Source organism: Coloeus monedula (assembly GCF_965178545.1).
Source record: "Coloeus monedula genome assembly, chromosome: 1".
Taxonomy (NCBI): domain Eukaryota; kingdom Metazoa; phylum Chordata; class Aves; order Passeriformes; family Corvidae; genus Coloeus; species Coloeus monedula.
This window is the reverse complement of record NC_138781.1, coordinates 118,727,241-118,742,638: the sequence shown is the minus strand read 5'-3', so window position 1 is coordinate 118,742,638 and position 15,398 is coordinate 118,727,241. Positions and strand designations below refer to the sequence as shown.

The following is a 15,398-nucleotide window of genomic DNA, read 5'->3' as shown; positions in this document are numbered from 1 at the left end:
CTTTGTGGAGAATCCTGACAAAATAATAAAACAGAGTTTAATAAAAAATAAAAATATATTTTAAAAGAAAAATAAAAAGCCATTTCATGAGCTTATTGCAGCCTGAAATTGTTGTCCACAGAGGCATGAGCTTGAGGCATGTGTAAATTTAACTATAACTGCATGTCTTTTCCTATGTTACTGCTGACTTACCATTGCCTCACTCTTTTTATGTGCTTCTTTGCATTTGCTCAATCATTTCACAGTCCAGTTGTTCTTTTTGGTCAGGTGGCCTGTAACATTCAGTTTACTGCTTGAAACACCTCCAAGCTCAGTACCTAATGACTCAACACCATTACCCATTTCTCCCCAGCCTCTTCTTATGGGGTCTAGTAAATCCTCTTTTACCAACAAGGTGCATGACAGTTCCTTTGCCTTTCTTATATGTCTTTTTCAAATAAAATATATATTTTAATATCTTGCTCCAGCCAGCCAGCTTTCAGTTATGATACCATATTTTCTCCACATTATTGTCTGTACAGTTCTGTTCCTTTTTTTCCTGGCTAACCCTTCCAATTGTGTATATAGAAGACAGTTAATACCCCCAAGTTACTGATCTTGTTTTGCTCTGTATTAGTGTTCATAAATATAAATTTCCCTTTTATCTTTTTCCCATCTATATCTCATGTCCATTCCTTTCCTCTTGGTCCAGCCCTGGACTGAACTTCTCACAACTCTGGCATTTTAGAAAAAAGAGCATTGCACATGTATGGGAATAAACTTCTGTAGATGTAGAAGGTCCTACAGGTAGGTAGAGTGGTTGCTACAGGACACAGGAACAGCCTCTGTTCCTTTCACAGATACAATTTGTAAGCCAAGTGTGTGTGAGTTACAAAGAGATGACATGACTATTTTAGTGCTGTGTGTGCTGTTTAAAAATGAGAATCAGTCAGATTTTCTTTAATTACCATTGGAGTAAGTCCTCCAAGTCCTAAGCTTCATTGCAACCAATTCTCTCTGTCCAAATGAAGAGCAAATTTTTCCAACACATTTTATTGGTTTATATTCTTACCATTTTAATGCTCTAAAATGTTGATGGAAGAAAATTCTTTTTACCTGATGAATTCTTTCACAAATGTATTTTTGAGGAATTTCCAGCTGGAATTGTTTTCCAGATTTTTTTCATCTCCCAGTCTGAATGTAAAATACAACACCCTTAGTCATGGAGTCCAAATGTTATAAATTATCTAAAATAATCCTATAGCTTGGTTAATTCTATAAAATAGAAGAAACCATTAATGCCAGTAACTGGCTCCAGATGAGCAATTAGGGCAAATACATTTTAACTTCTTGTCAGTAATGAGAACTCAGTGGTCCTTTCCAGGACTAGCATTCAACATTTCATCTGTAAAATCTCATATCAGAGTTAATAAATGTCCTTCTTTAATATTTTCACATAAAGCCATAATTTTTTATTTGCATATTTCAAAAATTGTAAAAATTATTTAAAATAGCTAGAAAGAAAACTCTTGTTTTCTGATTTAACTTGGTCTTCGACTGCTAATGAATTTTAGCCCAACCTTGAAGGCAATTTTCTCAGCAGCCAGTCACAGTGTTACTTCCTGAAGTTCTTCAGGTAGTGAAGAACTCACTACCTCACAAATCAAACAGTTGTTTCTGAGCATGTGCAATTTTCCATCACCTGACAGTTCACAAATCTTACTTTTACTTATTTTAAGTAGGTAGAATGGTGATTTCTTTTATCTCTTGCTCCAGCATGTTCCAGTATTCAGGGATAAATTCATGGACGTACAAAACCTCTGTAAGCACAGTTTCATATCCCGTTGAGTACAAAGATGTTTGGAATTGGAAAATTCATTTCAGGATGGAACATCAGAATACAGTGCCATAGAAATCTTAACATAATGAATTAACATGTTTATTAATCCATACAGCAGACAAAATAGGAGGTATTGAAAAACAGATCCTTCTGAGATTGAGAGCTGAAGGGTACACAAATGGGTTGAAGTCATTACAGCCATTTCTTTAAATGACATTCTCACTAATGAAAAGCACCTCATCAAGTATCTTTCTTAAAAATTATAAAAGGCATGGGTCAAGAAATCCTTATTTATTACACGAGTAGTTCTTTATGTGCTGTGAGAGAATTTGCTTTGTTTTGAATCCAGCAAGTATAGGGATTTTAGAGTGGAACAGAGGAAGCAGAATTACTGTTTGGCTGTCATTTTTTCCAACTGTATATAAGCCTCGTAAATTTTGTATTCTAGTACCCATGATCCAAAGTGATGCATTTTGCTTTCTTTCTTTTAGAAAAAATTCAAGTATACATATATATAATATAATATATATTTATATATAAATATATATATCTTTATATATAAATATAATATATACACATGTATAATCGGTGACTAATCTATGTGGCCTAAAGTCACTTCTATCACATTTTCTGAATCTAGGAGTTGGTTTTGCATACAGTTAGATTTTGTGAACACGTTCATGTTCAGTAGGTGATTTCATGGCATTGAAAACACCACCCTAGACCCTGGCTGTGAAAAAATTCTTGCAGACCTGATTGATGCTGTGGATTTTCAGACTTTCTGTGGAGACTCCAACTTCTTGAGACTGTAAAAGCCATCTTTCTCTTTGTTATCCCTTTTAGAGCAACCTGAGCTGACAATGCTATCACTCTCACTGAGCTACAAAATTTACATACACTCTTCACAAACAATGAGAGTTAATTAAGAAAGTGGAACATAAATCTGTTTTAACCTGACGAAAAACCACTGAGTCATAGTAACACTCCACCTTCCTTCCCAACCTCTGCTGTCCATCTGAAGCTACTGTAACTAGCAACGCCCATTTTGGTTTTCAGTTGCAGTGATGAGACTACCGGCACTCTTTTTTGAACTCTGACATTCCATCTCCTTTCATGAACCTCTGGCATTCATGGTTGATGTAAATTATATCAGCAATGGAATCTGAACTGATGTGTGATCCATCCTAGGAGCAGATCATCCCCTTTCTGTGTCTAGTGCTAGTAAAGTCTCCTGATCATCACCCATTTGTGAGGAACTCAAAATTCTTCTGTGATTCTAGGTGATCAGATTTTTTTCACAGCTGTAGCCTAAACCCTAGGGAGCCATTGTGCTAGAGAACTACACAGAATCCAGCTCATCTGTGGTTAAAGAACAAACTGAAATAAAAGAGAGACTAAGATGGAGAGATGTTCAGAATTTATCTTCCCCTTAGATAACTTTTGATTCTTAAAATTCTTAGAAAAAAGCCCAACTATGACAAGCACTTCTATGTTACTGCTTCATCTTTGAGTGGTAAGTGTCCCTGAATTTTCAAATACCAACTCTTACCTCCTGTAAGGAAAATGTAGTATTTGACTACATTGTCTTAGGGCATCTGAAAGTTTGGGGAAAAAATCCTGATGAAGGTCTAAAGCATCTGGCAATATCTTTAACCAAAATATGATTAAGGAGTAGTCAGACTGATTTTCTCCTTGTAAATACTAGTGTGAAGTTAAATGTTTTTGCACATCAGAAATGCTTTTGCACATCAAAAGATGATGTCTCCTTTAATTCTAATTCAATAGTTCAGCAAAGAGTCAAAACCCAATTCATTTTAATGATTTAAAAAATTTTCTCCGCAACTAAAATGTTTCACTAAGTTTTCTTGCACAAACTCACATACGGTGTAGGATCCTTACATAGCAGTAGAAAAGAAATGCAAGTGCCTTGATATTCAAAGGCACTTATTTTCTCTCAAAAATCTAAGAAGTGTACATGAGATGTGGTGTGTTCTGCTCTCATTATTTTACATGGCATCCATTACAGGCATTATTAAACACCAGTTTTCAGACTGAATGTACCCCTAGTTTTACCCACTATGGCAATTCTTTGCTCTGTTTTCATGCTTTGCCAATCTGCAGGCTCCTGTGAATAAGCAAAAATCCCCAGAGGTCTAGAAGTCTTGCCAGCAGATTAACTACAACAAATCCTTGCTGGCTACAAAGTGGTTAAAGGTTGGGTTGAAGGCTTGACAAACACATCACTTAGATGAACAAATTATTAAAAAAAAAAAAAAAAAGCAAAACAACAAACCAAACCAAACCAAACCAAACAAAAACCCCCAAAACAAAAGCATGACCATTTTTTAAGAAAAGCTTTATGTGTTTGGGACTGCTTAAAACCTATTTCTTTCTTCTGAGACATTGCTTTGTGGTGAGGGTCCAATGCAAAGTACTGCCTGTATATTACCAGTGTCTGCAAGACATGATCTGAAAAGAAATAAAAGAAAGAAAAAGACCCATTAAATTCCCCAAAAATGTATTTAGGTATGAAATATCTATGAAAGATTTATCTTGGTTTTTTTTTCAGTATATGCAGCCAGGTCCTAAGTGTCTTAGATTTTCACCTCTTGACTCACACTATGATAATTGACTCAAGACTGCTTTTGGTAACTGAATCATTAACTAAAAAAAATACATAATAAAAACTTTGCTCATTTTAGATAGTACAGACATGATTTGTTATCCATAAAATTTAAGCACAGTTATATTGGGAAAAAAAAACCCCAATTGTGTATTGGCTTTGGGCTCAAAACAAAAAGAGCTTCTCCAGTTTTATGAGCCTCAGATTACCAAATAACCTTGACAGCTGAATCAGTGTTCCATGACAACAAGCAGGCCATTGATAAATAGCAACAAAACTATTAGATGTTGAATTTAAGAGATGAGTAATAGAGAAGCTAAATTATAGGTTTACCACTTGACAAAGTACAGCTTGACAAATCTGTGATAACCTACATGTGTGCCTGTGTATGAATGTGCACAAGGAAAAGAGAGAAATAGAAACTTTTAAAGACAAAGGTGAAATCGGCATGACATGAATGTTATAAAGGCATAAACATATTATTTTCATAGTACTAAAATTCCTGTTTTCCATCATCAGATCCTTAACAAATCATGTGTAAGTACTTAAAAAAGCTGCCACTTGTGATTTTTTTTTCTGGTTTTATTTAAATATTTCATTTTAAGCACTGTAAGGTAGAAAAGGCAAGGAATTTCTGATATGTGATAGAAATTTAAACTGGTTCCTTCAAACTAATAGATTCTAATTTAAGCTCAAAACCAGCAGTTTAAAGGGCCACCAGTAAAAGCAAGAGCTGAAAATCTCTTCCTGGTGTTTGAACTTCCTAGGAAATAAGTGACAACTATGTTTGTCAACTTCCTGTAATCAGAATGGTGTCAGAAATGATTTTACTAGAAGTTGAATCTCATATATTCACTTCTTTTAAAACGATGGGACCTTTAGAGGAAACCTGGTCTTGATCGCAGTCTGCTGACATCTGGGTTTGATTTTCTTTTCCAGTTGTGGTGAAAAACCCAATATGTTGAATAAGTGTTATGCCAGTCCACAGTGTGGGACCTGTAACATTATGTTGCTAGAAAAAGATTGTACTCAGTGAGCAAGAATACAGTAATGAATTTACCAGATTACCAAGTTTTCTTTTAACTTGCGGTTAGTCAAATCTCAGGAACAGTCAGACAATTATAGGATTAAGGCTGAAGAACTAGATGAAATTCTGTGACCTGTGTTGCACAGGAGGGCATATTAGATTATCCAACTGGATCTTCTGTTCCAAAAAATCTATTAATTATTCTGGCGTAAAAAATAGCTGTAGTTTTGTTAAAGGGGAATTAAACACTGGAAATTCATCCTATCCTAAACATTTTCACAGTATTAACTGGAGTGTAACTTGACAAATAAAAGAAATATCAGAAAAACAAACCTAGTGAAGGTTTTCGTTGATAAAAACAATTGTGTATGAAGAGATTTCAAAGTTTTGTCATTTATTTAATTTTCCTGGAACAACATCACTGGTATGAAATGCCACCCACAAATATGAACTAAATAACTGTATTTTCTTAGAAACAAATGATGCATATTTTTTCTGGTATCTGTTATATAGGCATTATTTCCAGTGGTACACAGATACTACTGTGATTCTGACCTTTATTATGATATTCATGTTATCCTCCGTTCATAAACAGAGAAATAACACAGAAGCCATATTTTATTCAGCTACAGCATGTGCTTACCATCCCATATTCCTAGATTCTAGATGCCCATAGCATTTTAGTCTTCTGATGATCAAGAATATCCAATGTTTAAGATGTATATGATGGAATTTTAACATTCCCCCTAAAATGCAGATCGCTGTATTTCCATGTCCTTTATGTTTGCAATGAGGGATTGCCAAAAAGGTGCTTAGCCAAAAACATTTTTGTCTTTTTTTTTAAACAAAAAGCTCAAGTTAGTCATATGCTTTCATCCAAAACAATCAGAACCTGAGCCAATTTAGTGCACATAAGATACCTTGGAAGGATTAATTTATGATGTTGAGCTTGTAATATGTGTAACCAATAGGAGTTCTCGTCATACATGGCTTTTTTTTTTTTTTTTTGCAAATCTTGAAGCTAAGTCAGTGAGCCAAATGCAAAATCCAACACCTAAGGGCATTGTGTAGATTTGTAATGCTCCCTGGGGGTACCTAAGGTTGAGAAACCATTGAGTGGATTACACAGATCCATATATGTAGTTTTTTTCATCTCTGACAGATATAATATGAGCACTATTATTCATACTACAAAAAATTTCTTAGTATACTGTGTGTAAGAGAATAAAATCATGTCAAATCACTTACACTAAAAATTATTAAGAAAAGAGGGTTGAAGGTTCCAGCCTCTTTAGGGATGTGCCTTATGTTGTAACACCTACATGACATACAGATTCCTGTGGTGACAAAGGCTTGGCTAAATAATTGGAGAACCAAAAGACTATTCACATGAACATATGGATCTATTAGGAGCTAAAAGAAGTATATTAAACCTCCTAAAGATCTTCCTCTCTAAAATCCTGCCATTCCTACTCCTGTCAGTCATCTGACAGTTAGACATCTGAACTGGGTAAGACCTTTCCCAGGGATCAGCTCCCCCTTTTATCACATAAATATAGTTTTAAGTGACATGAATAGCTCTTTGCAGAAGCCTTTTTCATACTCTGCACAAAGACCTGAGTAGAGCTTAAACCAGGTCTTTATGGCTGGAGTAAATTAAATGAAACCAGTGGTCAGGATTAGTATTGAAAGAGGGACCTGTGTTGCAAAAAGTTATCAACGTACAGTGTGTTCTCACAGGTTTTATGCTGTTGAACTCAAGGTGTCTAATTGGATATTCATACTGATGTAAAGGTAATGGACCAAAGGCTCAGAATTTTGTAATTCAACTGATGGTATAATTTTCTCTTTAGCTGTTTTTCTGGATTGTCAACACAGGCTACAATTTTGTTCATCCTTTCCTTAACTCCACTTAAGGCTGTTGGGTTATGGTTTTGTCTTGCTCCTCATCCCCTTTCCCCAAAAAGATTTTGGCAGCAGTGAAAAGAAACAGGATTTGCCTGTGGCCTGGACTTTCAGTACCTGGGCTAAAGTTAAATATCTCTAGACACAATTTGCTGAAACTGCAAGTGATTTAATATTTTTTCAGCCCTCACTTTCATACTTAGAATTAAACTATAGGGTGGTGCTATTTTTAAAACAACTTGCCCCTCACTTCTCCCATGTTTTTCTCTGTCCCTGGCAACTGATCGTCGCAGTGCCTACAAATGCTCCATGGCTAAGAAGAGAAAAGCCGAAGATCAGATATCAGGCGTTCCTGTCAACAAAAGGAAGTCCCTGTTAATGAAACCCCGCCACTACAGCCCCAGCTTGGAATGCAAAGAGGAACATGAAGACAGGACAGAGTTACAGGAAGATATCAGTGTCCTCGAAAGCAGCTCAGCTCCAGGTAGTTGCTTGAACTCCATTTGAACTTGAATTCCACAGGAAGGGAGATAAGAAACAGTATTTTGACACAGGATACAAGACACGTTTGACTTCTAAGAGAGTTGGAATGGTGCCTTTCTGTCCAGTTTTAACCATCATACTTCCATTTATTTTGTACAATAACTTCTCCTGAGGTCTAGTAAGTGCTTTGTAGGTCACACAGAGACAACTACTGCACCAGGTCAGATATGGAGAAGCATCTGCTTCTCCACTACCTCTGTCAAAGAACAAGGTTAAGCCCACCACTGACAAGAAAACATTTATGAAGAACAGATTTTCACTGGAGTATATAGAGCTCTTAGGAGGAAAAAAAAATGCTTAGCAAAACATTGTTGACTTGAACATTTAGCAAAGCAATTTCATGCATGTGACTGCTGTGTGTGTTCTGTTTAACACGATTATTAGACTCAGCACTTTTATACTTGTTATTCCAACACTGCTAAGCCAAACATATCCAACAATTTATGGCAGCTTCTACAATGTGTGTACTGGAAAATATGGATCAGGATGGGGGCACAGAAAGATATAGCTATAGCATGTATTGATTACTCTTCCTAATATATTTTTTATATATATTCAAGTGGAACAAAAAGTCTCAAACCAAATTGTTTTTCACATATTTGTTTAAGAAGTCCTGCCAAGATAGTTAATCAGACAAGTGAGGAGATATCAGTGGAAAATATCAGGAAGACGTTAGGAGTCACCTGTACATAGCAATCTTAAAATAAAAGGAATGTGATCTGGGATTGGGAAATTAGTAATCATAGATAATATGTAAGCAGAATGAACTTAAATGTCACTCAGTTGCTGGTTGCTATGGAATTAAAAGATAATCTATTTTCCACTTAGTTTCTTCTTATCAATGTTTTTGAAGGACAGGGTGGTAGATAATCTCACCTAGGGTCCCTTTACCACAGAAGACTGGACCAGATGGTCTTTTAAGGACCCTTCCAGCCTAGGTTGTCCTATGATTTTATAATGAACTGAGGTTAGTAATTCATGTATTTATCCAGTCTAAATTGAACTCCCTCAAAACAAAACAAACCCCCCAAATTTTATACATATGATTACTGTAGAACACACAGAAGAGGAAGCAGAGTGTCTTTCAGATTAAAGAGTCAAATCCTGATTCTACTAAAATCAGTGGCATTTCTTTAACAGCAGTTTTCAGTCAGCTGTCGCTTGCAAATCTTCTAAGAGCAGATTTTTCCAAAGGTCTGCATCCCATTGCTGTGAAAGCCTAGAAGGTAGCTCCATCTTCAAACAGAACATTAATTAACAAGGTGATACAAAATGTCTCTGTGTTTTTGGGTGATATTGTTAAGAAAAATTCATCAAGAAGAAAGTCCCATGGCTCTCAGTGCCTCTTGAGGCTGCAGGGAGTATTTCTATCTCCTAACACCAGGAGGGAATTTGTTGGGGTAAGAGCTCCTGTATGGTTGTTGTCTTGGGGCTTTGTTATTGTTTGTTTGGAATTTTTTTTTTAGATATTTGGATTTTAGCTAAATTTTTTGTGTTGATTCAGCCTGGTTCCTGACCATCCAGAGTTGCCCTCAGGAACGTCTTTTTCTTCCCCTTTTTCTGTCCTCTGCACATCTTGAAGAACTCTATGAAGGGAAGATACTATGATGGGTGTAAAGGTAGATTCTGTGCCATATACAGACAAACCTAAGTTGTTTAACTGGTTCCTTTTAAAAAAAAGGACAAGCGGTGGGTCAGATCCTTTGATGAAAAAGTGGGGAAACCATGCCCTTCAGTCAAAACAAAAAATCCCACGTGATTTTGAAAAGATTTATCTGATACCAGTATGATATCTTCCAACCTGCTTGTGTCAGTGATAATAAAACCTACATATTTTGCATTAATTTTACCAGCTACAGAACAAATTTCAGCAAAAGCATACAGTTGTTCTGGCTATGTAGGTTTACTTGTGATTTCTTAGAGTAATATTGCTCACTTTATTATGTTCTCATCATTCTTGTCAGTTGAGCAGTTAATGATTCAGTTCATGGACTGATGCAACTGTAAACTAAGCTGAGTTTTGATTATTTCAAAAGTAAATTTACAGCCTGTAGAAGTAAAAAGCAAAGCTGGGACAGCTGGACCATGAATACTGATTCGACAACAAATTTTTAAACATTGATTTTAGAAATTGTTGATTATTTAAGGAACAAAAATTTTTTAATCATGAATTTATATTATTTTTCATCTTTCACACAGAAAAATAACTGAAAAGACATTTTACCATTGTAACATTTGGCCTGATTTGCTTTCTTTTAATGGGCAGGAGATTTCTTTTAAACTAGATCTTGTTACTTTTTGAAATGACCCACTGATGGGATTCTGTTATTTTCCAAATGGCAGAAGAGCAAACAATGAAAACCCATTTGACTAAAGTTGGTTATAGAGCCAAATCATCATTCTTATTTGCTGAGATGTGAAAAGATGGCAGACTTTATTCAGATTACTGCAATGTGTGTGGTACTAGACCAGCTGCTAAAAAGTTACACGAAGGTTTACAGACACTTCTTTAAATACAACTTTATGCACACAGTGCACAAGGCCACCTCTCCCTGCATGAGTCCAATTTTCTGAAGAAGAATAAGAATTAATCAATATTTTCTTTTAACATATAACAAACAGTTGAACCAAACAATTATGTAAACTGGAAATGACCCAAAATGCTAACAGTTTGGCAGCAGTAAAGTGAAATGCATTGTGGTGCACATGTGCATTTTTGTCCCCCTTTTCCCCTCCACAATAATCTGCACTTAATAGGAATATTTTAAACTATGTAGCTAAGCAACAGAGGTAATTGTTGCTTTCTAGAGCTTTTGTTAGGCACTCTAACACAGCCCAAATATGCATAATTAGGTATAATGTCTATAAATCATTATTGTACACATGTGGGTAGTTAAGTGGATTGAGAGAATAGTTCAATGAATTGGACATATTCACTGAAAATGCTTTTTATTTGTTTTCTGTAGTTCATAATACTTTAAAATTATCATAACCCTTTACACTTTCTCTTAATAGCTCGCTGTGTTATTGAGAGAAACTTCATTTGCATTTTAGGCTATGCTTAATTTATTATTTAAACCTGGAGTTCTTCTGATTCAGGAAAGGAAAGACACATCTTATGAAATAGTCTGTGCTTGTTTATTCATCCTCCTTTCTAGGAAGTAAAATGTTAAATTTTTCAGTTTATGTTGAATAGATCCCAACAAAAGAATGTACCCTATAATCAGCATTATTGAAGGGGCTAGTGTTGTGACTAAATTCTTCCCTTCATCCAAAAATGCTTTTAGTTACTATGGCAATATTTACTTGATCCTGGCAAAACCAGTGTTGATTTTAGAGAGATAATTACCAGAAAGGAAGATGATGGAGATGTATTTTTGAGTGTCCTTGTCAGAGGAAATGTTTATAAAAAATTAAATGAGATACAAAAGGCATATTGTCTTCCACACTGACAACCTCTCCTACATGCAGCCTTTATTACCTGCTGGCTGCTGCTTTTCTTCTGAAGAAAGATGTTTATAAAGACAGGATGCACTTCAGTGGTGTCTTTAACAAGTCCTTTATGAGTCGGTACATAACAACCATTTCTGTTTGCCTGTGTGTGACCTGATCTATCACTTAATGTGGCAATTTCAGTGGTGACCAGGAGCTTGCCCTTTGTGAAGCATTGAGGATTTTTCCATCAAGGTCTTTCATGGGATCCAGGGTGACTAGGAAAGTAATTAGGGTTCATTTTGAGAAAATATTTGGGAATCTTAGATGAAATAAAAGTGAATATAGATCAGAGGAATTTTAAAATGTGGTTTTGTTCTTGTGTGTATATATATATATATGTATATATACATATTATATAGATTATATGTATATATGTAGTATAGATGTATGGCACATTATATTTACATAAGTGTATATGACTGTGTGTGCATATGTGTGTGTGTTCTAAGATAATATATGTTTTCACTATCAGTGAGAAATGGGGACGTAATTTTTTCTCATGGAGTGCTGGAACGATAACATAAAGTAGATATAATCTTAGAAGGGCTTTTCATCCTGCTACGAGCAGTCATTTCAAACACATCCTTGGTGTGAATTCAATCATTTCAGAGTACCAGAGTACAGTAATTGATAAGTAAATATCTTCATATCACTTCTACAAGATACAAAAATAGTTATTCATATGTATTTCTCTTACCTTTTTTCTCATACAGAGGAGAGTACTCCAAAATCATCCGAGGAAATCCCTCATTTGGGTGGGCAAGAGAATTCCAGTCAAAGAAAAGACAACTACTCCAGCTATCAAGATGCCATGGCCAAATCTTTGATGAACGTAGGAAAAGTAGCAAAAGATGCACCCAGTCAAAAAGTGGCAGAAAATCTAAATGATAGTGGCATTCAATCCTTAAAAACAGAAAGTGATGACACTGGTGAATGTTACCTGATTAACTCAGCTGAAGGAAAGGAAAAGACTGCTATTTCTGACCCAAAATACTGTTCATCTGAGGAAAATGAAAGTAACTCTGAAATTATGGATGAGTGGGATAGCTCTTCAAATTTCTCGGAAGAAACTAGTGTAAAGCCCCATGTAACTCAGAAGTATATCGCAGAGTGTAATCAGGCCAGCATCCTGGAAGTCCCAGAAATTAAGAAGGAAGAGGTCGAATATGGTCCTTGTGAAACAGTCTGTGACTCAGAAACAGAGCTGAGGGCACCCCAGGAGCCTCACCCCGATCCTTTTGAGAAGAGAATTCAGAATCTCTTCCCAGAAAGTGAAGAAGATGACAACGAGTGCCTGTCAGAAACCACAGATGTGTCAGTTGAGCTGGACAAAACAAAAGGGAACTTGAGTTTGCTAGAGCAAGCAATCGCTCTGCAGGCAGAGCAAGGGCATGTGTTTCACAGCACCTACAAGGAACTGGATAGGTTTCTTCTGGAGCATCTAGCAGGGGAAAGGAGACAAACCAAAGTTATTGACATTGGTGGGAGACAGATATTTAGCAGCAAACGTAAGGAAGTATTTTTGGCTCTTCTTGCTGGCTTAAGCATTTGTCCTGTGACTGATAGAGGATTTTGAGCTGGGTTTTATAGCAACAGTAAAGAATCTGGAATTTAGCTGGTAATTTTGTTAATTATGTACCTTCACACTAGTGCCTCACGTCTAACCAGGTTAAATGCTAGGTACTTGGCTTCCAGCCAAACTGTGATGTGAAATGATCAGTAATGGGTACTGAAAGGGCTGTGTAGCTGGCACTGACAGTTGCTCTCCTCCTTTTCCTCCTCTCTGCTTCCTCCTCTGTAGGGCGCTAATACAAACCTCCAAAATTTCAGCAGACAAAAGACAAGGCATTAAAACAGTGCTCAAGGTCAAGTTCAGGGTGAAAAACTGGCCTTTCCCAAGGATACTATTCTTAATCCATGTGTTTTCTGAGGTCAGTCTACTTCACATCTCAACATTACCTTTTGCTACAGCTGGCACTTCCGAGCCAGGAAAGCACAAGCTCTTCTGCCTAATTTGCCATCAGCAGAAATACCAGTCAATTCCAAAATCTTTATTGTTCCTGATGGTTTATGGTATCCTACATACACGTAGGAACATCACTCAATTTTCAGCACTTAATCAGGCTTCTAGAAGTGGAGATTTAAGAAATTTGGGTTTGATTTATAAACTGGGCTGTCTTGTATGAAACTCTTCAATTGAGGATAATTATAGAACATCAAGAGATGTCATTTTTTAAGCACACTCCCTTCCGTAGTAAGTAACAATACATTCATCTGTCCTTTGACTTTTCCTTTTGGCTTTCCAAACATCCCGAGGTCACCCTAGCATTGATGCAATTTCTGCTTTTGATTAATGATTTACTTTGGTATCTCTAATGTAACTTTAGAGTAGGCCTGTGGACATTGCAAATATTATAGTAATTTACTTATCTGAAGCATTTAGTGTGAAAGAGAACTGACAGGCATTTTTAGGAGTTGCAACTACAAAATATTTCCTGCAGTATTTGGGAAGAAAATGCATACATGTCATTTTTGTGTCTCAAGTAGTGTTTTCATTTGCATGTCTTAAGCTGTGCATGCAAGGTATTAATGTACCTTTTTATTGAACTACGTGAACATTTATTTGCTCAGATGACTTTGGCATATGCAGGAACTTTACAGATATCCTTTCCTACCCTGAGAGCTTCTGTGTTCACCAGGCTCACATTGGTGCCAATGTGACTTTCTCACAGCACACATAGGAAAGAGCACTGATGTAAGAATGGCAGAATCTGTCCCTTCCCTATTTACATCGTATTATAATTAGCTGTGGTTTCCAGGTGAGTTCAGAGGCAACACTCATGGAGAAACAAACCAGGCTTTGTTCAGGTTGTATAAACACTGTAGTCAATGTTGTATTGGGCACATAATTTTTCCACTTTATATAATTAACTGGGATTTTTTTCTAAAAAATCTACCATCAAATCCATCAGCTCTTAATTTTCATTCTTGGATGCTAGATGAGAAAAAAATCTATTTAATGATAAACTTTTTCAATTACCGGAGGAAACACGAAATCATATTTCAGGATCCCTCTTTATTTTTTTGTTCACTATTGCAGCACTTTCCATTTGCAGTGATTCTAAAAAGCATGTGGTCTCCTGATGATTCTGAGTCTATTTTTTCCTCCCCTACTTATTTATTTTTTTAACCTAAAAACTTGCTAGAAGTTTAACCCTCAACTGTCTCTGGTGATTCTGTCCCTAAGAATGTCCTACCTCATAGTCCAGAAAAATGAGCTTGAAGGAGGCAGCTCCCTGTGCTGGCTGCAGCTGTTTCCTCCCTCAGCACCAAATGCTGTTGGCAGCCAATCACAGATGGAGCTAAAACCATCCTCAGCAATTTATGCGGCCACTTCCTCCAGATTTCTCACAAGAGAATTTCTGGACCAGAAATCATTCATTTCTCGCCCAGACTTTTGATCCTGCATTGGAAATCAAATAAAGGTTTTCTGACCAGTGTTTCTTGCACAATTCTAGGTGCGTGAAACAGAAATTGGTAATGCACTGTGGCCATTACAGAGCGGTAGCTGTGGGGCTGGGCTGAGACCTTGCCTTTGAAAGGGTATCGGCTGTTCCATGTTTTCAGTGTCTTTGTGGGCTGCTCCACAAAGCAGCATTGCCATGTGTACCAGAGGGAGCTGCTTGCCTTGCCTCTCAAATGTAAAGTGGCATGTATTCATTTTCCTAACAAAGAACCTACAGCCTAGAGATCTGTGATATTTAAGGAATGGCTTCTGGTTGAAATGCTTTTTGTTTGTTTGTTTATTTGTTTCACACCTCAGCTTTTATTTGGTTGTCCCAGTTTCCTGGAGTCTGACATTAACAGAGCAAAAGATTGATTCTGCTTTTTTTATTTATTCCTTTATAGATCTTGCTGTTGGCTCATGCTGCCAGTTTTCTGGCTTATTGGATTGTGGCTTCTGTCCTGTTTGAGGGTCTGAATGG

The 15,398-nt window shown here is 36.4% G+C and overlaps 1 protein-coding gene across 2 annotated transcripts in view; it reads left to right on the top strand.

Moving 5' to 3' along the window:
• ST18 (ST18 C2H2C-type zinc finger transcription factor) overlaps window positions 1-15,398 on the top strand; it is a gene marked incomplete at both ends in the record, with an annotated part of 166,211 nt that overhangs the window by 110,214 nt on the left and 40,599 nt on the right. For both annotated transcript variants that reach the window (XM_082279424.1, XM_082279423.1), the window contains 2 exons: window positions 7,668-7,858; window positions 12,126-12,920. In XM_082279424.1, coding sequence (XP_082135550.1) covers window positions 7,668-7,858; window positions 12,126-12,920 — 986 coding nt within the window. The remainder of the gene's footprint in view (window positions 1-7,667; window positions 7,859-12,125; window positions 12,921-15,398) is intronic.